Source organism: Esox lucius, chromosome 15 (genome assembly GCF_011004845.1).
Source record: "Esox lucius isolate fEsoLuc1 chromosome 15, fEsoLuc1.pri, whole genome shotgun sequence".
NCBI lineage: Eukaryota > Metazoa > Chordata > Actinopteri > Esociformes > Esocidae > Esox > Esox lucius.
Window position 1 is genome coordinate 9981275 of NC_047583.1, and position 26594 is coordinate 10007868.

The window sequence follows — 26594 nt, forward strand, 5'->3', positions numbered from 1 at the left end:
TACCAGCACATCCTGTTTCGATCAGCCCGGTCGTCCGCATGAGACGGCTGCATGGGAACATGGTTGGAGGTGACAATAACAGAGAGAGTACGCGTGAGGAGGTGGCATGCACGGTAAATGGCATCTCTCCTGTCTAAAGAGGTGATTAAGGTGCTCTTCCTTCGCTGCACTGAGCTGGGAGCGCTCCACAGCCATTACCACAGCCACGGTCGTTTCTACATCTCTCTCTCCTTCTCACTCTCTCTCTCATCCTCCCACCTCCTCTTCGGCTTTCACTCACACACAAGGGGGGGGTGGGCGGGGGGGGGCAAGGGGAAAGGCAGGGGCATGGTGAAATGTTTTATTTCGTAACACTGACCTGAACAGCTCTGGTATCGCCGGTTCCACAGGAACTGACAGATTCAGACAGAGAGAGGGGCGTGGAGAGAGAGGAGGGGGTTGGGGGGAAGCCACAGAAAAAGGAATAATCACTACAGTGTATCTTCAAATCCCGCTTTCACCCAGGTTAAAAACATCACAAAACAGGTCCAGTGGATTTCAGGCAGGCGCAATGATATTTAGTATCAGATCCTTTGAAAACTGTGTAGAATTTAGGTGTCTTGTAGGAGATGGCTGGGGTGGTCAGAGGCAGCAGGGGGGGAGGAATTGAGTAATGAGAAGTGTTATAATTTGGGATGTGTAATAAGACAGCACTGTGGGTGTGTGTGTGTGGGGGGGGGGGGGGGGGGGGGGGTTGACGCAAGGTCACCACGACTGGCGCCTGCAGTGATTTGAGGAGGATACCTTTGGAGCGTGTGCGATGGCGCTTCTCGTCCGCATCCACCTCCATCTGCAAAGGAGACACAGACAGACAGTTAGAGACTGAAGCCCTGCCAGGGTCTGTGCCAAGACTGGCATTGGAGACTTGGCACCTGGGCCTGTCTGTCTGTTCATCTGTCAGTCTGACTGTCTGTCAGCCTGTCTGGGGCCCAGTGATAAAGGCCCAAAGAAAAAGTCTGTCTATCTTGTTAGTCCCAGGCTTTTAAACCCACCCTTTAAACACTCTACATGCTACTTCTGGGTTATACCCAGAGATGGGCAGAAAATGAAAGAATACAATGACAAAATGGTTTAAAATCTTTAGAGGATATCTTTGGAAAGCTGACACTTACAGCCACATATAACATGTAATCAAAGTCTGCCCCATGACTTTCACAAGCCGCACAAGACGATTCATGATGTAAGGAGATCTTCATAAAAAAAGATCATAAACAGGACAGGCTCTGGGCCGAGGCGAGCCAGGGCTAAATCCCCTCCAAGAACAACCCTATATGTCCCTTTAGTACCTCCCCCCCAAAAACATTTTATAAATATTTGTCTAAATATATATTTAGTTTTATTAAATTTTCGTAATACTTACAAATATTTCTCCCACAAAAACATGGCTTAAGCAAGCCTATTTTACTGTACCCCTTACTGCCTAAGCTCTCTGTTTGAAATCAAGAGTAACAAAAATACAAGTGCTTTAATATCTTAAGATTATTTTACCCCAAGCTTAACTGTTCTCAGGTCATCTCCCTTACCCCAAGTCTGGTTTCATATAACACTCAATAATAACTGTACACTTTTCAGTCGCTGATAAAAGTGTTCAACTATTGGTGGGTATGATATTGTGATTAATCACTTGACCTGGCCTGTCCCGCGTATTTGTCCCGCCTAAGCCGATAGTAGGCTAAGCTAGATATCGTCTTCATATTGGGGTCTTCCTGGATGCTTCTTCAATTTGGCAGCTGTGTGTGTGTGTGTGTGTATATACATGCAATGGAAACGTATGCAGCCTCCCTTGCATAAACCAGCAAGCCTCTGCATCATTTTATAAATACAATTGGCTTGGGTGGACTTCATTTAACAGTTTGTTTAATAGGAAAGGTCTGGAAAATTTCTAGGGTGAGTAGAGCATAAATTGGACACTTTCTGAGTATTGTTAATATTGGACCCTTGCAACAACAAAAAATTACATTGCAAAGGTTAATTGACCCATTTTGCAAAGGGACGTTTAGAAAATCATGTAACTGGTATCAGGAGGAAAGTAGGGGATGATCGTGCCTTTGTGCACCTCCCGTTTTGTTTATCTTAACTTCAGTGCTCCTTACCACAGCGCACTTCGTGCCTATGTGTGTGTGTAGTGTCCTACAAAGCTAGCTATGAAGTCGCAAGACAAATACAGAAAATGGAGCAATTAAACATTTCCAACGCAAATCAATGCAAAGCTTCGTAAATAAATGGAGAATGGTTTAAATATGGAAATGTTTGGATGTAGTTTTGACTGGTCATATTAACTACTATTTTGAAGAATGACAGCAAAACAACTGGCAACTCTTTTCCTGCGCAAACTTGGCCGGAAGACGCAAAGGCCGCTTCGCCACAGCAGCATATACCCCACCGTCAGCAAAGCATGTTTCTCTTTCCCACAGTAATAACACAAAGTAAATCATTGATTATAGCCACATATTTCGCTTTCTGAGTGAAGATGTCCAGCCATTTAGCGTTCAAGGAGTTCAGTGAACCTGCATGGGAGACCCGTGGACCAGAGGATGATTTGACTAAGGGCCCTTGCTTGACTAATGTAGGAACCAGAGGAGTTTCAGTAACCTGCTAGGAAAGGTAGGCCTGAAACAGTCTTTTTATTAACTCCCTGATTATGTGGTTGCTGTGCCCAAATATATTTGTAATACTTTTGGACAAAAATATAACATGTGAGCTGGTTTAAACCATACTGGTATGGAATTGTGCCCGTTTCCTCCTCCATGCCGAAATATTAGGCTATATTCGCTTTTGATTTGGTAATGAATTTGCTTCGACCGTTTCAACAACTAGCTACAGGTTAGCTATAGATGGGATAGCTAGATTACTAGTTGCGAGATGTTACTTGGCCAGGAGCCTGACTAATTACATGTATTCATTAAGGCACGTTTCTCATCAACACATTGATCTGTATTATCACTACAGGCCTAGACTTTACTTACAAACCGTCGGGTTGAATTTGTTCCTTGTTGACTGTTAAAAATATGTTTCATCTGTTATTCCGACTAAGAAAAAAGGAGTCGTCCATCTTCTTCATAACGTAATATGCACTTGCGGAGTTTGAACGCGCAGGTCATAGTTTATGGTTTTTATTTGTCAATGCGGTGTCCTGGTTTGGGAATTAGACCGACATGTTCGATTTTGAAACTTTGTGATGGCATCTCCTTGAAATATTCGCAAATGTGTAACATAAGCCTATTTCTCTCAGTCACTAAACGTCAGTAACAGATACAAGATACGACACATTGTTGTACAGTAGTATTAAAGCCATCATTCAATTACCTTGAAGATAAACGGGCCTTAAATTATCAGAAAAGTTAAACCCGCCGCTCCCACCCGTGTCTCCCACCCCTTCAGTCTTCCACCGTTCAGTGTCTTCCATCTGTTTCCCCGTTGTCATTTACGGTCCCAAAGTGTCTCAAAAAAGAATAGCTATTTGCATTAGCTATGCTGTCTTCTAAGGTGTTCAGTTTTATTGTTGCCAACTTCACATTGTCACTGTACATTTGTACCATCACCTATCAGTTCAATGAATGAGAAGAGTCCAAGGGTAGTTCAACAGAGAACGTTGTTACATCTCACTGTAGGTCCGCATTCCTTAAGCTAGCTGTAGCTTCCCGCTAAATATTGTCTCCAACTTCGGCTTGGAAAATATATCATGCTCCTGCTTCAGCCAAATCCTCTCCGATCCCAGCGCAATTAGCAAGCTAATCTCAGGCGCCCTTGCGAAGATGGTCCCTTTATTATTTCCTTATCTGAATTATACTCTACAGATTTTTAAGTGTCACGTTCTTTAAATTTTTTAAAAAGTAATTTCCTTTGTAGCTTTATGTAGGCGTTCTGTAGGCTTTTATCATGACATGACATGTGTGTACAGTATGTGTTCCATAATGCGTAGCACCTTACGTCCAGCCTCAGTGGCGTCGTTAGGCCTGGGCGGCCTGGGCTTTAGTCACGGATCTTTTATGAATAGATCTCAAATTGACCAAAAAATAATAAAAATAAAAAAATAACCCCTGATCTATTCAACTTTTATTCCGATCGCGCATGTACATCGAAATGTCCATGTACATTCAAAACCCTCTAGGCTACGTTCTGTCTCTGTGTGAGTGTGTGTGTGTGTGTGTGTGTGTGTGTGTGTGGTGGTGGGGGGGGGGGGTTACATCTTCAAAATGGAACTCTAAAACCATTAAAATATGTGGTTTGCATTTTCCTCAAATAACTTGCAAAAGTTCCCTCACAGTTCCATTGAAGAACCACTAAAAACATAACTTTTTCTTTTTAGAATGTACACCAAAATAAATGTTTTTTAAATCATACTGTTAGCTGTGTTTTCAAAGTGAAACAGCCTTGACTGTGGGAATTAGCAAGTTCTTATTCAAATTGTGTTAGCATTCAGATAGTAGATACCCAACTCACTTTTTAAAATGTTTTTTATGGAATGGAATACAAGGACGATAACAACATATAGAATCTATCTACTTCCCAACGCACACACACAAACAATTTCTCATCCCTTAACTCTTACCACAGCTGTAATTTGTACACCAAATCTAGCCTAACCACTGAGCTGAAAATAGGGTAAAATGTCCCCTCAAGGTCACCCACACACACCGATAAATCATAACTGCCTGATGCCAAAGCTGTGCTGTTTCTGACACTATAAAATGGCATTTATTTTCTCCAAAGGATTAGAAAAAGTCGTATTTTGCCAGGTGCTAATGTCACCCAAACCTGTATTTCATGGTGGTTTAAAAGATTTATACAAATTTAGAAATGCATAATTACATTGGTTCGTCTTTTGATCCTTATTTCAGTGAGGATTATGATATTCCAATCCTCACCAACAATCACAGTTATCCATTAAAGTGTATGCAAACAGTGGCCGTAGCATAACGTGATCATCTTGTTTTTGCGGACGTATTCTCGTACAGCAGGGAATGCGAGGTTGAAGTTTGAAAGGTTTCTACACTCTAAACAATGCCAGCCTGTCTTGGTGACCAAACCGCTGGTGGTGGTTTCTGATAGGTCTCTAAAAGATGTACTGCAGGTTGGTAATCTTATTCTTCTGAGAGTTACTTCAGCTACTAATGAAATTTCATGTAATTGTGGTTTACCTGTTGTGCTGTGTTTTTATGTCAATTTTGGCCACTGACACTTTTGTAGCTTAAATTAGGCTTAAGTTCATACATGTTATTAATTAGGCTTAAGTTCAAAAGCCTACTTAGGAAAACGGAACAACATGAGTCTCACATCCACTGCCTCCAGATCCAAGGATACAACATTGCTGGTTGTAGTGATTTGTAATGTTAAATGGGTTCAGAGAATCATTACTTATGCTAAAGATTTACAATCACAGATATATATGATTGTTTTGTAACCTTACTCCATATATTGATAAGCAAAATTGGCACTGTCTAATCATTTAAGTGAATGGTTCACTGGTTTAAAATTTTCTTTGCTACTAAACACTTGGAAACGCTACAACCAGCAATGTCAGACTTTAAACCAGCAACATCAGATATTTGCCCAAAACAAATAGTTGTCAGTCTTGCTGCTACTTTCCTGTGTGAAACTGGCTCATTTTTAGATATGTCATCTGTATAACACTTGCCATGAAATGTCATTGTTGCTTCATTCCACTTGGCCCATTCCTCAAACAAAATGATATATGGAGCTTATAATAATAAGCTCTCCACTATTCTGGTAGCCCACATATTCATGGGGTACGTAATGTTCTGCATGCTCACATTAATGCCTTAATTATAAATCTTTTTAATCCCACAGATATCCTACAGATATAATCCCCCCCCCCCCCCCCCCCCCCCCCCCCCCGATTCACAGACCGCACTGGAGTCATCGTCTCACAGCCAAGTTAGATCCCAGCCAGCCATTCATTGTTGATGAGGTGGAAGAATGTTATTTCCAGATGTTGCTAAATATTCATGCTAGCTGAGTTTTCCACTATTACAGGCTTGCCGTGTTTGGATGTCTCTTTTATTCAACATTATTTATTAAGGAGCCACTGAAGCCTTCAGTCCAAATGGTGAAAGCCTTGGTGTTTTTTTATATAGCCCATCAATGTTTCAAACAGAAAAATAAAATGATCAAAGCCAACGATACCTAGTAAATCCTGTCAGTGCGGTGAACGAAGGGGTATTTTGGCAGGGGTCGGTGGAGGTAAAATTATATTTGTATGAATCGACACTGGGATTTGTATGGTAATAAGTGGAAATCCTACCTCAGAAAAACATAAATATTCTAAGAAAAGTTAACAATTTAGCACCCCCTGCGGGTGTCTCAACCACAGGGTGACATGTGGGTCATGAGAGAGCGAGACGGACGGAGCAACGGAGGGACAATGAATCAACTGCGTGACAGTAACTCACTTAGTCGTCACATGCTGAGACACTGTGGCCGTGCTCAACATAATGAAGCTGTGCTTTTCACTGGTGTTTTTTCTCCACAGCCTCATAAAAGCCTTCAATACTTGACCCCAACAGTTCTACACCCTGTCAGAAAATAGAAAATGCGTGCTGTGTTAGTGTGAAACAAGGGCAGGTATTTATAGGGATTTTCTGCAAAGCCACCTTTTCTTTGTGTAGCAATCAGGGGAATCCAAGTTGCAAGATGGGCATTTCCCTCCAATATAATCTTTTGTATTGATGGTTCAAACAGTATGTGGCATGTTAAGGCATACCGTCCTCACCTCAAAGGTCAGATATGGAGGAAGGACTGGCTCAGAGTTGGATCAGATGTTCCATCATGGGTGTCTGTCACAGCTGCATACGAGGCAATCAATGCAGTCTGCATTTCAGTCTGTGTCCTAATATCCACTCCACTCTGGTTGCACAGCTTATCGAGGCCTGGACGCTCTGCTCACACTCCAAACCCCGCGGCAAAACTTTCCAGTGTCCTTCCTCCTTTAGTCGTGGATGTCCAGAAGGAGGGAGGCACTGGCTAATTCCCCCGAAGTTTGCATTTTCACTGTTTAGCATGTTCAGGAGGTAGGATTGTCTGGTAGCGGTGTCCATTCCAACACAGGCAGCAGGGAAATGTCAAGTTATATCAAGCCTGGTTGAATACTCATGGCCAAGCTCATCAACTAGTGCCCCTTAGTCTCTAGCATAATTAAATGCATGTCCAAGAAACACACACACACACACACGCACACACAGGGTCTATACCTGGTGCAGTCAGACTCTCTAAGGGCCACTCTTAGCCGACACAACAACAAAAGCATCTCGATTGCCAGCACTTTCTCCCTCAAGGGCCCTTTTGGTCCCTGAAGCCTGTCTGAGACTAGCCCGCCCACTCTGTGGTTACAAGCTGTCTCACGCTCCCTGGCTGTCCGCATGCAGGAGTTAAACCACAGGGAAATGTCACGTGATATTCTTCTGAGAGGTAGCTTGCAAAAAGAGCTGTTGCCTTTACAGTCGTACAGTTTTTCGCTATTCATATTGTATATGTCATAATAGGGATAACTCTCATTCATTGTGTGTGTGTGTGTGTGTGTGTGTGTGTGTGCGCACGTGCGAGCGTGTGTGCATAGTCGGGACCGGGACATCTGTCACCACAATTCACATCGTTATCGGCTTTACTTTTATTTCACCTTGAAGTTTTGGGAAAATGTGTCTCAGGCATATGGCGCGGGAGTACGTCCCCCACTGCGCAGCTACTGAGCACGCGTCCTCATATTCTCAATGAGTCAACTGGAAGGTTTCCGGAACCACACTTGCTTTATCAAATCTCCCCGCAAATAGGTATTTGCACCATGCATCATCCAGTGACAGTATACATTGGTGCTCTCTCCCACTAAGTGCATTTGAATTGGTGTGGAGGACTAGGCTGATGGCATCTGAGTGGGTGCCGGGGGCGTGGGGAGGGGTGGGGGCGGCGACAGAGATGGGAGGGGCCTGATAAAGATTGAAATCTGCTGTCAACATTTTCTTTAGAGAACGCTGTTATCATATGGAGGTAGGTATCGCTGTGATGAGGTCCTGTGAAAAAGGTTTGGCCTGACGAGAGTTTTTTTTTTTGTATCTGTATATGAAATGGTTGGGATTGAGTATGACAGAGGCGTGGCTTGGTATCTAAATAGGTTTTTGTGAAGCTGTTAATTATGGATGCACTTAACCCTTCTGTACCTCTGTACCTTGGTGAAAATATTATAAAAAATGTTGCTTCTGATGATGTTTCTTATTTCAACAGATGTCAATTCAATCATAAAGATGTTATCTTCTATATACATAAAAAAGTCAATAATCTCCAAAATAAGTCTGATAGTGAATGGAAAATGAATGAATTATATGATGAATACACAAGGGAATCCTTTCTGTAATTGCACTTTATACAATGCCCAGATATAAATGTAGTAAATAAGGTAGGTAAGGTATTTAACTTTCAAAACTACTTTAACAAATGCCATTGTTGGTCTTTGAATAGGGAGTAATTTGCTAGGGAGTAATTTGTTTCAATTAGCTTTGTTTCTTAAAATCAAAAAGTGCTCTGATATAGTTTGCAGCCTTAAAAGCACTTCTATGAAGGGCATCAAGTGACATTTTTGGTTCAATGGCAAATGTGCCAGGTATATTCATAATTTATCAGCCACTCTTTTTGGCAGCCAACCCTCATGCTTTTACACCATAAAACACAAAATGAACGAGACCATGCTGTGTAATCATGTGAAAAAATTATACATGTATTTCTAGTAAGAGGTAATGTGGTATTTATATCACCAATCGCAAATGTTCAGCTGCACCTGAAAAATGGTGATGGTGGTAACAGCATTTGTGTGCATCTGTCTGTCGCAAATCGCTAGTTGACTAGAATCTGACTGTCCTGTAGGAATTTGATGTTGTCGCAAGCAGTTACAGTTTAAACTCAAACTAGCACTGATAAAGTTCATATGTCTACAAAAAAGTTTTTTCATTTGTTGTCAGCTATGGTTTTGCCATGCCGGAGCTCCACGGTAAAATGAATGCAGAAGAAACGCTGGAAAGCACAGGAAGTCTGTAATATTGGGCAAATTTAAAGTAATCGGACGATACCGATTATTCAATTTTTGCCTGTAACATTGCTGGCTGATATATAGGTGCATTCCTACTATCAATGCATATTGTATCGTTCTATGAACTGGAATGTATTGGGTTACTGTACCTGAAATTATTTGGGCTTAGATTGCACTTTGGTCCAGACCTCTGCTTCCTCCGTTGCCCACGACAACAGACGTTAGACAGGAGAGAAAGGGCTCACCACTCTTCCAAATTCATTATCTACAAGAAACAAGTAGAAGAGAAAATCCCTGAACAATTATTTAAATATCCACACTAACACATTTTAAGCGTCCTTTGTGAAAGCATGCTGTAGCTTGAGTGTCCTTCCTTTGAGGAGGAAGCTGGTAATGTCCTCATGAACAGTCCAATACTAAAATGTACACTATAATATGGAGTGAATATGCCTTCCTCCCCCCTGATAGCGGCTTGTCACTTTCTAAAATAGACTTGGCAAGGCGGCAATTAGCTAGATCTATCATATTCTGCAGGAAGTGGGAACAAATATAGCTAATGATCCATGCTACCCTCCATGATTTCCCCTCGCCTCCGCCATCCTATGAATTAAAAAAAGAACAAGAGGGACGAGGAGAGAGACAGAAGAGAAAAGCAATAGACAGACGGAGAGAAATGAGAGAGGGATGGGAGAGATTGGTCGAGCAGACTTGGCAGATCCACAGAGGTAAAACCACTGCTGATCTGAAACAGGCCTGGTGTAAGAGGCCCTCCCTTAACAAGGGCATGAAAAAAACACACAGACTCCCAAACAGTTATAAAGAAGAGAAGCTCAAAACACAGACTCCCAAACAGACCTGAAGAGAACCTCAAAAACAGACGGCCAAAAAGACATGAAGAAGAAATACACAATATGAAGCCAGGGTGAGCAGAGAGAAGAAACCCAGTGGAAGAGATTGGGAAAGAGATGGATATAAACAGAGAGAGATGCAGAGAGAGTGACAGACAAAGACAGGGATCGAAAAAATTAGAAAGAGATTTGAGGGTTTTATATACTGTGTGGTGTCACGTAACATTTCCCTCCATTTCTGTGTTAGAAGTAAGGCTAACCTAACACAATGGGCGATGGATAAAAGATGGCCAGTGTAGTAGGGATGACCATCTGGGACAACCGAAAGTCGGACGCTTTGATGGTTCTCCAAGAGCCAGACTCAGATGGCAGTCTCAACGTAGAGGCAGCGCTTTATGAAGAGGAAGGTTTAAAAAACAAAACAATTTACACCGCTGCTGAGAACAGGCTCTACACAATTCCAGGATCAGCAGCAAATTAACAACCAAGACACCCAGACACATCTCTTAGGTCAGAGTTCTTCCCTTCAGGGATGATTTTCAAATGTTTCATATTTCATTCAAAACGCTACTATGCTACTAATCGCTTTATGCAAATTCTGTATTTTTTGGACAAACATGTACATTCCTGCTTGCCAAATGGTTAACAATATTGCCTTTAGGTGAATTACCACTACTGTAGATCCTCATAAGTCATGCTAATTTAGGGCACGGCTACTACGGAACTGGACAGTATTTTGGTAAGTTAGTGACTATTGTTAGTCAACAATGATACATTTTCAATGAAATACTCCTTGTATCCTCTGGAATCTTTACTCTTCTCTGAAAACCCATTGGAGGAGATGGTCAGTAGGGACAAACCCTCTGGCTTTCTCATCCAGTGTGTTTTGAGAAGCAGTGTGGAAGAGAGAGACTGTGAGTAGTATGCAGTTGAGATCTTTGCTCACTTGTCTGTTTACCATTGAGAAACATTGCCATTCTGTGTAAAAGGTTGGTCTCCAGTAGAGCCAAATGCATTATCAGCATCATCAGAGTTTTGTTTGTTTAATTTATTGACTTGGTTCATCAGTCAGGGTGTTTTTTGTTTGACCCTGCAGATGATCAAAGACAAGACTTTGCAGCTTTTAGAAAACAAAATTCGGACAGAAAACACCACGTATTAGTTTATCCACCATAATATCTTTAATAACAATCCCCATAGGCAATTGGCAATGGGCGGATTTGCACTCGCATGCTAAAAAGACCAGCACACATCAGACTGAGTGAGTAACCTGACGATTAAGTAATCAGTATGAAATCTAATACTGTGATAGGAGCAATCCCTGGCGTCGGCTGATACGTCACTGACCAATGACCACACAGGTTTCCTGTCTGAACTGGCTATGCTAATTCATGTCTGACTTGCAGTTGTCACAGTTAACCCCCACTCAACCCAATTTTCTATCTTCAACCTTTGTCTGCAGTTGAAGGCTTGATTTCATGGGCGTTCTGCCCTGTGTTTTTGACAATTAGGCTTTTTTCCTTCTTGCAGTTTATGATTTTTGTCAATCAAGTTAAGTATAGTATTCTTCGAAAGTAATTTTATTCCATTTGTGAATTTCTGTAACTATTGGTCTGTCACTGCTCCACACCTACTAAATCCCTTCTCTCCCTCAATCTCTCAACCTCATCTCTACCTCTCTCTCATTTTCTCTCTCTTTCTCTCTCTCTGTCCTGTATGTGGCAGGCTAATTGTAGGAGTGTACAGGACATAGCAAAGGTCTAGAGGAAGGGTTTAAATGGTTCAGTAGTGGTGTGTATCAGGAGAATGAAGCCCCTCAGGGAGACGGCTATGTTGCTTAAAATCAGGCCCGCACACGTGTGGAAAAACTTGAAATACACGCAAACACGGACACATACACAAATACACAAACACATACAGTAAGTGAGCCAACCTGACTCCCACTCAACACTACCATAAAGCTTTATAATGGCATGTTACAGCCACAGCCCCATTATCACATCTCTACCATAAAGCTCCTAAAAGCCAGCTGGCAATAAGACTATTAGTGTCTGTGCGGGCTTGTGTGTGTGTGGGGGTATTTTCATCTCTTGGGCTTCCACAGTTTTCACTGGTGTACTCATTGCGTGTTTCCTGGTGTAATACATTCCTCCAAAAATGATGTGTTTAGTTGCAAAATGATGTGTCAAACAGAGATTATATTGTTAATTCAGATGTCATTTCTTGATTTGACGTTTTGTGAAATGGAGATGGACCTACCTGATTTTGTCCAAACAAGAAACACTGTTTGACAGAATGTATAACAATTAAAACGTTTTGTTTAGTGGAATATATGCACTACTGTTCGCTTCTTCCTTCCTCTCATACCAACTCTTCCTCTCCCTTCCTGTCTTCTCTCCCTTCCTGTCTTCTCTCATTTTCTGTCCTCTCCCTTCCTGTCTCTTGTCTTACCCTGTCTTTTCCTCATTCTTCCTGCCCACTCTCATCTCTTATCTTCAAAAATTCTAAGTAGACATTACATGCAGACATTTCTAAATTGTTAAGTCGTTTCAATTCATTGCGACCAACTGAACATGTTTTCTGTTGTAACAGGGGGCAAGTGGTTGTAGTTTGAATAAGGCAAACTAAAGCAAAAGATTAGTATTGCTTATGTTTATGTTGTTTGTACTCTGCTGGTTATCCACTGGTTATCCACTGGTTATCCTTCCACTCCTCTTTCTCCTTTTAACCTCATCTCTCCCCCTCATCTCCTGTCTCCTCTTTCTGCCTCCCATGCATCCGTCTTTCATCTTATCTAGGCTCTCTTCGCTCTCTCCCCTCTCCTCTTCTCCTCCGTCTCACTCCCACTTTCTCCACTCCAGATTGTCCCTCAGTTCTTTAATCAAACCTTCTGACTGGCCTTGATCAGGGACAACCTATGAAATCAAAGTTTCAGCAGGTCATATTGTAGGATCCCACATCCCAATGGCCTGGCCTAGATCACTCTCTGTGGCTGGTTGTGTGTGTGTGTGTGTGTGTGTGCGCGCATGTGTGTGTTAATATTCTGTTTGTGTAGCATAGTTGGCGTTAATGAGTTGCCTGCTCTTTCAGTCTCAAGGACTGCGACAGACCTATTGAACTGGCGAGCTGCTGTCCTGATCCAGAACATAGTGAATATATTATATTATATATTATATTAACCAGCTATCTTTATTATCATGGATGGAGTACATGCCCATGGGCAAAAATTCCCAGGGAGCTCCCCTAAACTGTCACTCAGATATGAACACTTAAAATTTCAGAAAAGGAACTTTCAAGTGGCATTTGGAACACTATGCGATCGATAACTGGGGTTTTGCTATTTGCCGATAAATGACAAGGTCCATGTATGCACATTTACCATGAACGAAATGTGTGTGACCAATGCTTATCTAACATAGTGGTTCTCAAACCTTTACAGTTTAAAGGCCTGATCTAGATTATCTTAATTAGTCAAGTTCTTTATAATTAATAGATTAATAGACAATAGCCTTTATACCTAAACTTAACCTACCCCTAATTGGTAACCCTAACCCTTATCTATAATGCCTAAACATAACCTGGCCCTAATGCCTAGCCCTAATCCTAACTGAGTGTCACCCTAATCCTGTCCCCTAAGCAATCTTTTTTTTTTTCGTTGTGAAGACATTCTTTAAAGGTTTATTTTTCATGTTTTACCTTTAATCCCCAAAGGTAAGTAAAACACATACATTCATGTTTTACTGTTCTTGTGGGGACCCACAATTTTTATTATATTTACTATTTTCCCTGACCATAAACCTAACGCTATCCTAACAGTTATTATATCCCTAACCCCAATTTTAACTTGTAACCTAATCCTAACCCAGAAATATTGAATTGTCAGGTTTTACTCTCTGAGGGGGTACTTCTGGTCCTTCTGGTTTAGTAAGAGCTAGATCACACATGCACACATTCATTGTATGAAGTTTCTCATATTTTTCAACCCAGGTAGAAGGTTGGGGTGGGAGGAGTGTGATATTTGCCCAGGTTCTATTTATCAGCCAGCTTATATTGCCTGTAAATAGCAGCTGTATATTACCTGATATGTACCTGTGAAAACCATTTGCAAAATGAAAGTCCACAGCACAGAAAAAGGCTCAGGCTGACTGCTCACACACACACACACGCGTGCGTACACAAATAACTACACACTCCTAAAATAGCAGACAGCTCTCTCTAGTTTTATAACAGTCTCTGTGTGACTGGGGCTGCCTGACCTACATTCTGCAGATATTTGTATGTATGCAGCCTAGAGGAGGAGAGGTGCTCCATCTTTCTGTGCAATTTTCTCTCCACTCTCTCTGATCCTCAGTCCAAATACTTTCTACACATGCATGCAAGCATGCAAACACGTTTGTTTTTCTGTCCTTGTGGTGATGTGATACCTAACCTTAACCCAGGAATCCATATTCCCTATAAACCTAACCTTAACCTAACCCTAATCTGTTCCGCCTCAACTTAACATCCCCCCAACATATAACCCTAACTCTTAACTATTTTAATCCTGTGCCCAATTGTGCTACCCTAAATGTAACCCCTAAGTCGGGAAATTCCATTTTTTTGCTAGATGGGACTGCTTCTCGGGTCCTCAAATGTACACATAGCCCTGGATCACACACGCACACCATCCCCATGTGGTCCATGGAAGCAAGTCTGGTGTGCCAAGATGAATACTGACCTGTCACGATGCAGGCTATGATGTCATTAGTCAGTGATGTAATGTCCACATGGTGTTGGCCGACTGTGAGAAGTTGAGGAGAGAAGGGGCATGGGACGGGTTCCGCCAAATAATGTGATATGAAGAAATGACCAAGCATCCCTCCTTGTCCCTTCTCAGACAAAAGCAGTAGATGAGCTCAGGCAAGCCCTGTTTCTGGGTCAAGGACATGAAATGTGGATGTGGACCGCTGTCGGTTAGCTACAGCAGTTTCACTTCTCGGCCCATTCAGACGTCCTGACGGAGTCTAAGGGACCACCATACAACCTCCTGATAATCCAGGGATGTCCTAGCAACTCGTACAGAGACTGCACTTCCCCCAACACACACATGCACTCACACACACATGCACGCACACCCACGCGCGCGCACACACCCACGCGCGCGCACACACCCACGCGCGCACACACCATAAAGCAGAGCCTCTTGGGAGGCTGGGAGGAAATATCTTCCACCGCCACGGCGCTGCAATTACCCACAGTAGTGTAATTACCCACACAGAGCAGGCTGGGTAGAACACTCAGGTGAGAGACGCCAGACGGCAATCAGCCCCACAGTGAGAGATTGAGGGAGGGGGGGAGGGAGGGAAGGAGGGGGAGAGCATGAGAAGAGAAAGGGAGAATAGGGAGGGTGAGGACAGGTAGAGGGAGAGAAGGTTGGAGGGGAGGTAGAGAGAGGAAAGTGGTGTGTGTGGGGCACAATTCTTTCATTTTCTGTCAAAAGGAGCACCAGACCCTTAATTACCAGCCGAGTCTTTGGCCCTTCGTCTCTCATCCAGCTCGCCCAGCCTGAAAGATGTGTTTGTCTGTGTGTGTGTGTGTTTGGATGTATGTGTGTGTGTGTGTGTGTGAATGTGTCCTAGCGTCTCCCACTCCTGAAAGGCACATTATCACACTATGCAGGCTTCAATCAGCTCTTCGCTGACTGTCAACATGGTAGACAGAGCAGCATCCATGGACACAGAACTACACAAAGGAAGGGAAGGAGAAAGAGATTAGGAAAAGATGAAGAAGGGAAGGGAGAGAGAGAGAGAGTGGGAGTGGGAGGGAAGGTTGCTCGAGATGTAGAGTGAATAGATGAATGTGAAAGCGGTTGGAAGACGAGAGGAGAAAGGAAGTAAGTAGGTAGAGGTAATTCATGTCTTTTACAGAGCAGCAAGGTCGGCCAGGGAGACAGACTAGCAAAGCATCTCACTATTACTGTACACCAGGGGTAGTCATCATATTATTACAGTAATACTGTACACCAGGGTAAGTCATCATATTATTACAGTAATACTGTACACCAGGGTAAGTCATCATATTATTACAGTAGTACTGTACACCAGGGTAAGTCATCATATTATTACAGTAATACTGTACACCAGGGGTAGTCATCATATTATTACAGTAATACTGTACACCTGGGTAAGTCATCATATTATTACAGTAATACTGTACACCAGGGTAAGTCATCATATTATTACAGTAATACTGTTTACCAGGGGTAGTCATCATATTATTACAGTAATGCTGTTTACCAGGGATACTCATCATATTATTACAGTAATACTGTTTACCAGGGGTACTCATCATATTGTGAAAGTAATACTGTACACTGGAAGACCGTATGTGCAACCGGATCTCCCAGGAATTGGTTCATATGGAACTATTTAGTAAACTGCAGTAACATTCAGTAAGAATATAAATCTGTGCAGTTACATTAACTTTCAACATATCCCCAGTAACATTGGCCTTTAATGACTCACTATTACATTCCTCCTTAACATTACGCTATTATGTTGGTCCTTAACATTACGCTATTATGTCGGTCCATAACATGATCGATTCAAAATGAAAACTGTCTCATTACGAATAACATTTGTGGTAATGGTTAAGGTTAAACTTAGGTTAAAGGTTAGGCATGAAACTGTTGGTGTTAGGGTTAGGAACAAGGTTAAGGTTAGGCATCGAAGTAATGTTCATCCTAACCCTAACCTAACACAACACCCTATCAAACATCGATCATCATCCCCGACCGCAACACCCTAGCAAACACAGATCATCATCCCCGACCACAACACCCTAGCAAACACTGATAATCATCCCAACCACAACACCCTAGCAAACACTGATCATCATCCCCGACCACAACACTCTAGCAAACACAGATCATCATCCCCGACCACAACACCCTAGCAAACACTAATCAACATCCCCGACCGCAACACTTTAGCAAACACTGATCATCATCCCCAACCACAACACCCTAGCAAACACCGATCATCATCCCCGACCACAACACCCTAGCAAACACTGATCATCATCCCCGACCACAACACCCTAGCAAACACAGATCCTCATACCCGACCACAACACCCTAGCAAACACAGATCCTCATCCCCGACCACAACACCCTAGCAAACAACGATCATCATCCCCGACCACAATACCCTAGCAAACAACGATCATCATCCCCGACCACAACACCCTAGCAAACACTGATCATCATCCCCGACCACAACACCCTAGCAAACACAGATCCTCATCCCCGACCACAACACCCTAGCAAACAACTATCATCATCCTCGACCACAACACCCTAGCAAACAACGATCATCATCCCCGACCACAACACCCTAGCAAACAACGATCATCATCCCCGACCTCAACACCCTAGCAAACACTGATCATCATCCCGACCACAACACCCTAGCAAACAACGATCATCATCCCTGACCACAACACCCTAGCAAACACAGATCCTCATCCCCGACCACAACAACCTAGCAAACACAGATCATCATCCCCGACCACAACAACCTAGCAAACATGGATCGTCATCCCCGACCACAACACCCTAGCAAACAACGATCATCATCCCCGACCACAACACCCTAGCAAACACAGATCCTCATCCCCGACCACAACAACCTAGCAAACATGGATCGTCATCCCTGACCAGAACACCCATTTTGTTGAACTATGAATACTTTCATTTACTGCCGCTAGCGAATGGTTTGGGATGTAAGGTAAACTGCACTTCTCATAATGTATTTTGACACTGAACGTAATCACAGGTCTTTAAGAACCAATAGCTCTGGGATATGTTGATATTTGAACGACATAGCACTGGGATATGTTGATATTGAACTACATAGCACTGGGATATGTTGATATTGAATGTAATAGCACTGGGATATGTTGATATTGAATGTAATAGGTATTGAATGTAATAGATATATTGATATTGAACATAATAGAACTGGGATATGTTGATATTGAATGTAATAGGTATTGAATGTAATAGATATATTGATATTGAACATAATAGAACTGGGATATGTTGATATTGAACATAATAGAACTGGGATATGTTGATATTAAACATAATAGAACTGAGATATGTTGATATTGAACATAATAGAACTTGGATATATTGGTATTGAACGTAATAGAACTTGGATATGTTGATATTGAACATAATAGAACTGGGATATGTTGATATTGAACATAATAGAACTGGGATATGTTGATATTGAACATAATAGAACTTGAATATGTTGGTATTGAACGTAATAGAACTGGGATATTTTGATATTGAACATAATAGAACTGGGATATGTTGATATTGAACATAATAGAACTGGGATATGTTGATATTGAACATAATAGAACTGGGCTATGTTGATATTGAACATAATAGAACTGGGTTATGTTGATATTGAACATAATAGAACTGGGATATGTTGATATTGAACATAATATAACTGGGATATGTTGATATTGAACATAATAGAACTGGGATATGTTGATTTTGAACATAATAGAACTTGGATATGTTGGTATTGAACATAATAAAAATGGGATATGTTGATATTGAACATAATAGAACTGGGATATGTTGATATTGAATGTAATAGAACTGGGATATGTTGATATTGAACATAATAGAACTGGGATATGTTGATATTGAACATAATAGAACTGGGATATGTTGATATTAAACGTAATAGAACTGGGATATGTTGATATTGAATGTAATAGAACTGGGATATGTTGATATTGAACGTAATAGAACTGGGATATGTTGATATTGCCTGACATAACACTGGGATATGTTGATATTGAACATAATAGAACTGGGATATGTTGATATTGAACATTATAAAACTGGGATATGTTGATATTGAACGTCATAGCACTAATGATAGATATTTTGCCTACTGATGATGAACACATTTTCCAAAATAGTTACATATGTACGTAATTCCTGCAATGCTGAATTATTATTTTACAAAATAAGCATCAATGTTGTGGATTGTTAACATTGAGACAAAAACATAATGTTGTTTTTATTTATTTTATTTATGGCAATAATTGGGAACAATGTCCAAGATTAAACAATATCAATTCAGAAACATCTGACATTAATTTTTGACTTCTCTTGCTGTACTACTTGGCTTGTAACACAACGTTAGTGACCAATCTTTACCATTTATTCTTACCAATCAGACTTTACCATTGAACCTTACTGATCTGCCTTACCATTGAACCTTACTGATCTGACTTTTCCGTTCAGAATGTTTCAGCCCTTTCCTTTCAGGACACGAAGCATTTGTGTTATTGTTAATGGTGAAATTTTCTAGCATTTGCCATTCACCACTTAGTCCTGCACTTTATTCTAATCAGATCCCCCCTACTGTTTGTGTGTGTGTGTGTGTGTGTGTGTGTGCTTGTATGTGCCTGCATGTGCTCTAAAAGACGTGAGTTGTTGAGTAAACCACGTACATGTAGTAGCTGTAAAAATGTTCCCTGAAACATGAAACTGAAGTGTGTCTCTCTCCCTCAGTGTCTGCATGTTAGTGCACATCTCTCTGTCTGTGTGTGTATGTGTGTGTGTGTGAGCATGTGTGAGTGTGTCAGTGTGAACGTATATTTAGATGTGTGTGTGTCTCTCACTGATTAACCCTAATCTGCGGCCACTTTCATTAACACTTTAGTTCTCCTGCCTCCTTTGCCCTCTCTCCTCCTCTCCTCCCTGCCCCCCCCCCCCCCCCGCTCCTCCCCCCCTTCCCTCGTCCCCGCTCCTCCCCTCCCTTCCTCTCCTCTCTGTTGTGTACTAGCTGCTGCTGCTGTCGGGCTTCTCTCAGAATATCAATGATGCTCACTGCAGACACACAGACAGGGCTGTCACATGACTCTGCCCTGAAGGCTTACCTGAGGACGACAGCGGGCCCAGTCTTACCTCAGGTACCCCCCGCCTGACAAAACACATACACACATACACACAAACACGCGAACAAACGCACACACTCACACAGCCATCACATACACACACACGGGCAGGCATAGACCATTAAAGGACACGACAATCAACACTGCAGAGAAGAACACCATGCTTTTGTTTTCAAACACACACACACACACATACAACCACACACAAACCACCACAGTAGAGGGGAACACAGCCACCCCAGCCTATCATTAATAGAAAACCGTGTTCACTTGTTTACATGGGAAATATCTTGCACAGCTCTTCATGTGATTGACAGCATTTCTGTCAGAGTGACGCCAGGCTGATAGCAGTGCACGAGGAGCTCCCATAGAGCAGAGGCAACCGAGGAAAGCAGGTGTTGGCATGAGGCTCACAGGTGCCTTTCATATGACCCTTGAAAAATAATAGGATTTCTTTAGGCTTGTATGAATGCCCCCGATTAACAACATGTGTATCGTCGTCGCAAATCAACTACACTGTACTTCACCACAGCTTCAACATCAACTGGTGAAAGAGCTCTTTGCAAGCTTTTGTCATGGCTTACATCAATGGTCATTAACATTTCAGCTAACGATTGCCACATCTAAAATAGATTATTTACCAAATATAATCTTCAGCCGTTGTTCAAGCACTAATCAAAAATGTTGATTGTATAAGAGCTTGGTAGTATGAACGCAGTAACAATGTGACTCTCTATCCAATACTTCAAGGTTTATTGGCGAAGTACTCAAACCTCCTGAAAAGGAAAATAATAAGCGCTACACCTGCGCCTCAACTTTTCCTTCAATCACACATCAATCCAGGCTCTTACTGTAATCACTACAACCGCCTTTCAAAATAAAGGTCCAACAATAAAAGTCTCACAATGCTTAGTGTGTGTGATTAATGGGAGCTGAGCTACTGAGTTTTTATTGAGACAGACATCGAATGGCCCAGGGCTCACAAGCCACACACGTGGAGTGAAGAGGTAAGGACGTAGAACAGGACGTCACAGGACATAATGTCTATAATACTATATCAAGCTCTATTACCGTCGTTGCTGTACCAGATTCCAAACACCACACAGTGGTGACTGAGGGAATGAGACCAGTGGCATTATGACTGAGTGAATGAGACCAGTGCCATCACTGAGAGTGAATGAGACCAGTGGCATTATGACTGAGTGAATGAGACCAGTGGCATCACTGAGAGTGAATGAGACCAGTGGCATTATGACTGAGTGAATGAGACCAGTGGCATCATTGAGAGTGAATGAGACCAGTGGCATTAGGACTGAGTGAATGAGACCAGTGCCATCACTGAGAGTGAATGAGACCAGTGGCATTATGACTGAGTGAATGAGACCAGTGGCATTATGACTGAGTGAATGAGTCCAGTGGCATCATTGAGAGTGAATGAGGCCAGTGGCATCATTGAGAGTGGATGAGACCAGTGGCATTATGACTGAGTGAATGAGACCAGTGGCATCATTGAGAGTGAATGAGACCAGTGCCATCACTGAGAGTGAATGAGACCAGTGGCATTAGGACTGAGTGAATGAGACCAGTGCCATCACTGAGAGTGAATGAGACCAGTGGCATTATGACTGAGTGAATGAGACCAGTGGCATTATGACTGAGTGAATGAGACCAGTGGCATTATGACTGAGTGAATGAGACCAGTGGCATCATTGAGAGTGGATGAGACCAGTGGCATTATGACTGAGTGAATGAGACCAGTGGCATTATGACTAAGTGAATGAGACCAGTGGCATTGTGACTGAGTGAATGAGACCAGTGGCATTATGACTGAGTGAATGAGACCAGTGGCATTATGACTGAGTGAATGAGACCAGTGGCATTATGACTGAGTGAATAAGACCAGTGGCATCATTGAGAGTGAATGAGACCAGTGGCATCATTGAGAGTGAATGAGACCAGTGGCATCATTGAGAGTGAATGAGACCAGTGGCATCATTGAGAGTGAATGAGACCAGTGGCATTGTGACTGAGTGAATGAGACCAGTGGCATTATGACTGAGTGAATGAGACCAGTGGCATTGTGACTGAGTGAATGAGACCAGTGGCATTTTGACTGAGTGAATGAGACCAGTGCCATCACTGAGAGTGAATGAGACCAGTGGCATTATGACTGAGTGAATGAGACCAGTGCCATCACTGAGACTGAATGAGACCAGTGGCATTATGACTGAGTGAATGAGACCAGTGGCATCAATGAGAGTGAATGAGACTGGTTTTATGTCCACAAAGTACCTCTTCAGCTGACAACAGGCCAAACCAGACAGAGGATTAATGGTACATACTATATCGATCCTGATGTCAGACATTTTCACAAGCGTCTTAGAATTCACATGTCGGTAATAGTGCATCTGTTAAGGGGAATACATTCAGTAGTGTCCTCTCCAAACACGTCTCGCAATTACAGGCTATATAACATGCCGCAAGGTAACAGTTGGTAAATTGACTGCAGTTATAGTTTCAGCATGAGTAACCTCCGTTTTTAACACCTAAGCAAAAGCCAACACAAACACTGAAGAACTGCTAACCATAATTATTAGAATTTCTCTACGTATGCCAAACATGAAACCCACACAAGAACTTTCATGTGCTACTACTAAGGGCGTGAAACTCTGAGGCGGACGGCCCCTCCCTCTTCACCTCAGCCCTTCCTGCACTCAACACCTGCTGGGGAAGATGGGAAAATATATTGATTCATGGAACCGCTTCAGAAGACTTGTCATATGGATGTTCTGCTGAGATTTGCCTGCTAAATGGAGGTTATTGTCTTCTGAGAGGGTGAAGTTTTTTTAGTGCGTGGGCTCATGAATGGGTATCTGCCGGAATACGGAACAGTTGTAGAATAGTGGATGTTTCAGTAATAGTGTCTCTGCACTCAATATTCATTCTTCAAGTAAACAAGTACCGAATGCACATACACTGTACCTGGGTTGCCACATTGGACAGTACAACTATAATTTGCAGACATCTTCACACCTGATCGACATCTATATTAGCCATTTGTCCAGGTGGGGAAGACATTTGACCAGGAGCGATATTGTGACCAGGAGCGATATTGAGAGGGTTTTAGATTTTGGTAGAGGGTTTCCACTTCACCTATGGTTACGGACAAATGTTCAGCACCAACGTGAGCTGTGTATGTGCATACGTGTGTGTGTTTGTGTCTGTGTGTGCATGCATATGTGGATGCGTATGTGCATGTTTGCGTGTGTGTTGGGAGTAGCTGAGTGGGCTCAGGTGGACTGTGGAATCTGCAGTAACTCAGCAGATGGACATTTGGAGCAGCTTTATGCCCTGCAGCAGAACTCCCTGTGACACAACCCCGCCCCCCCCGAACACACACACACACACACTCTGTTTAACATGGTTGTCATACGCTAACCCAGCCCAACCTCCAATGAGGGATAAAAAACTGAACAAGCATAATTAGGCTCTTCACCGAAATCACGAAAGAATGGCATCATACAATTGTTTTTTTTGAAAAGCAAATACATGTGTTTAGCTGTTGCCCACTCACAATGCATTTGATTACTTATGGACACGGTTAAGGTAAAGTATGCCTTTACAGACCGGTTGCATAATTGACAGCCGTCCGTTGTTCAGAGGAGCCCTCTCGCTGACCTCCTTAGTGTCAGCAGTAGCAGTCTGCTCCGTACACACAAGACTCTGTGTCATTCCTCCCCTAAATGCCTGGAGTACACTGAGCCCCATGCAGCCAAGCCACGGGCAGTGTCCTTCAAATGTTTGAGAGTGTTCTGCCTCACTGTACATACCGATCCATACTGTCTCTATACTGTAAATACTGTCTATATACTGTCTCCATACTGTAAATACTGTCTATATACTGTCTCCATACTGTAAATACTGTCTATATACTGTCTATATACTGTACATTCTGTCTATATATTGTCTCTATACTGTCTCTATATTGTTTCCATATTGTCTCCATACTGCCTATATACTGTCTCTATACTGTCTCCATATTGTCTTCATTCTGACTATATACTGTTTATATACTGTCTCCATATTGTCTTCATTCTGTCTATATACTGTTTCTATACTATTTCCATATTGTCTCCATACTGTTGATATACTGTCAGCATCTTGTCTCTATACTGCCTACTGTGTATACTGTCTCCATACTGTTTATATACAGTCTCCATATTGTCTCTGTTCTGTCTCCACACTGTCTCCCAACTGATACATACTGTCTCCATATTGTCTCCCTACAGTTCATATACTGTCAGCATATTGTCTCTATATTGCCTACTGTATATACTGTCTCCATACTGTTAATATACAGTCTCCATATTGTCTCTGTTCTGTCTCCATACTGTCTCCCTACTGATACATATTCTCTCCATACTGTTTATATACTGTCTCCATACTGTCTCCATATTCTCTCCATACTGTCTATATACTGTCTCCATATTCTCTCCATACTGTCTATATACTGTCTCCATATTCTTTCCATACTGTCTCTATATTTTCTCTATACTGTTTCCATACTGTCTCTATATATTCTCTATGCTGTTTCCATACTGTCTCTATATATTCTCTATGCTGTTTCCATACTGTCTCTATATATTCTCTATACTGTATCCATACTGTCTCTATATATTCTCTATACTGTTTCCATACTGTCTCTATATTTCCGCTATACCGTCTCCATACTCTCACTATACTTACTCTGTAAGGCATGCTGTCTCTATACTTTCTCTGTACTGTCTCCATACTGTCTTTATATTTTCTCCATGCTGTGTCCCACACAATGTATTTTCATCGTCCCTGTTCTTCTGTCCTTCTTATCCATCTATTTTTGTACGTCTCCCATATCTGTCTTTCTCTCCCCTCTTTCTCCCCGTCTCTACACTCATGCTCTCTTTTCTCTCTTCCCTTCGACTCACTCCACTGTTTCTCTTTACACCCTCTGTTCTCTCTCTCCCCCTTTTTTCTCTCCATATCTCTTCTCTGCCCCCCCCCCCCACCCGACTCTCTCGTTGGTGGAGGGAGAGGCGGAGGAGAAGCAGAGTTCTAGCTGGATCCCTAAGGAGTCTCCTCTGCCAGGCTGGAGCACAGATCAGCAGCCAGCCAGTCGTGCTCTGCCCCCCTCCTCTGTCTCCCTCCCTCCCCTGTCTCCCTCCCTCCCCTGCCCCCCTCACTCCCCTGCCCCCCTCCCCTGCCTCACTCTGTCTCTCTATCTGGCTGCGCCGCTCTCTCCTCCTGTTTCTGCCCCTTTTGCTCCTTCTCTGTCTCTTCCTTCATGCGTCACTCTGTGCCCCCGTGTCTCCTTCTGTCTTCTCCTCCCTTGCTTTCTCTCCATCTTACTCTCCATTTTCTCTCCATCTTTCCCTTCATCTCTCTTTTTTCAGTCATACTCCCACATGCCTCAGCTTCCTCTCTGCGGAATAATTGTTCCCCCGCCTACACTGTCTGTCTGTCAGTCAGTCTGTCTCTCAGCATGTGTCTGTGTGTGTATGTGTGTGTGCGTCTGTCTGTCTGTTGGTGTTATTGTTTGTCTGTCATTACTCCTCCAGGGGAAATCTATCCTCAGCCAGCAACAGCAGCCTGGTCCTCAGCAGTCATCACTCCCATTGCTGTGATGTTTCTTCTCTTCCCAGGTTTGTGTAGTCATGCTGCTGCTGTCTGCAAGCCTGTCTGTCTGTCTGCTTGTCTGTCTGTCTGCCTGTCTGTCTGTCTGCCTGTCTGTCTGTCTGTCTGTCTGCAAGCCTGTCTGTCTGTCTGCTTGTCTGTCTGTCTGCCTGTCTGTCTGTCTGTCCGCCTGTCTGTCTGTTTGCCTGCCTGCCTGCCTGTCTGCTCATCTGTCTGCCTGTCTGTCTGTCTTCCTGTCTGTCCGCTCGCCTGTCTTTCTGCTCGTCTGTCTGCCTTTCTGTCTGTATATTTATCTGCCTGCCTCCCTGTCGGTCTGCCTGTATTTCTGTCCGTTTACCTGTCTACATGTCTGCCTGCCTTTGTATCATTATCTTCATCATCATAGCTGTTGTCATCATTCTCTAGAGGTCCCCCCACTGCTTACATTCATCTTGTTCTACCACAGAGTTTCTCCCCCCAGCTTCCTGTCCTAGTTTCTCCTCTCCAACATGGTTCCCTCTCTGACTAGCTAGCTCGTGAATATATTCCACAGACTAGTTGTAAACCTCTTTGCTCCTCTTTTTTTCTCCTATCTTTTCCGGCTCAGTCAGAGCGTGACTGCTCTCAACAATACAATGCGGGGCTAGTGTGGCGTGGCAGTCAAGGACGTCTCTAATTGCAGCAGAACAAAAGGCCCTGCTGTATTCCTTACTGAGAGAGAGAGAAAATATGAAATGTTGCGTGGTGAGACTCTGAAATTACACTTGACAGGATGTTATTCTCATGAGAATTGAAGTGAGGCTTTAACCTGCTTTAGTGCCTGCAGGTGAAGAAAGAGTGGAAAGGGAGGGAAACAGAGAGGGAGAGGCAGATCTACAATGGAAACAGATGGGCAGACTACCTCCAAATCACACATCAGACAGCTAAATGGCCCTCGCAGTTATTCCAGCCTTCCCACGGGCATGTCATACAACACAGAGATGCTACATTTCTTTTGCCTAAAGGCCATGCCATGACTTGGAGGCAGTTGGGACAATGAGTCGTTTCTATTT

General features: G+C 42.7%; 1 protein-coding gene across 10 annotated transcripts in view; it reads right to left on the reverse strand.

The window, feature by feature from the left end:
- The window catches only part of myt1lb (myelin transcription factor 1-like, b), a 103933-nt gene that overhangs the window by 60084 nt on the left and 17255 nt on the right, over window positions 1-26594 (reverse strand). For all 10 annotated transcript variants that reach the window (XM_010879128.4, XM_010879136.3, XM_010879135.3 and 7 more), the window contains exons 2-4: window positions 9223-9338; window positions 784-829; window positions 359-392 (exon numbers count right to left, since the gene is read on the reverse strand). In XM_010879128.4, coding sequence (XP_010877430.2) covers window positions 359-392; window positions 784-829 — 80 coding nt within the window. In that variant the 5' untranslated portion in view covers window positions 9223-9338. The remainder of the gene's footprint in view (window positions 1-358; window positions 393-783; window positions 830-9222; window positions 9339-26594) is intronic.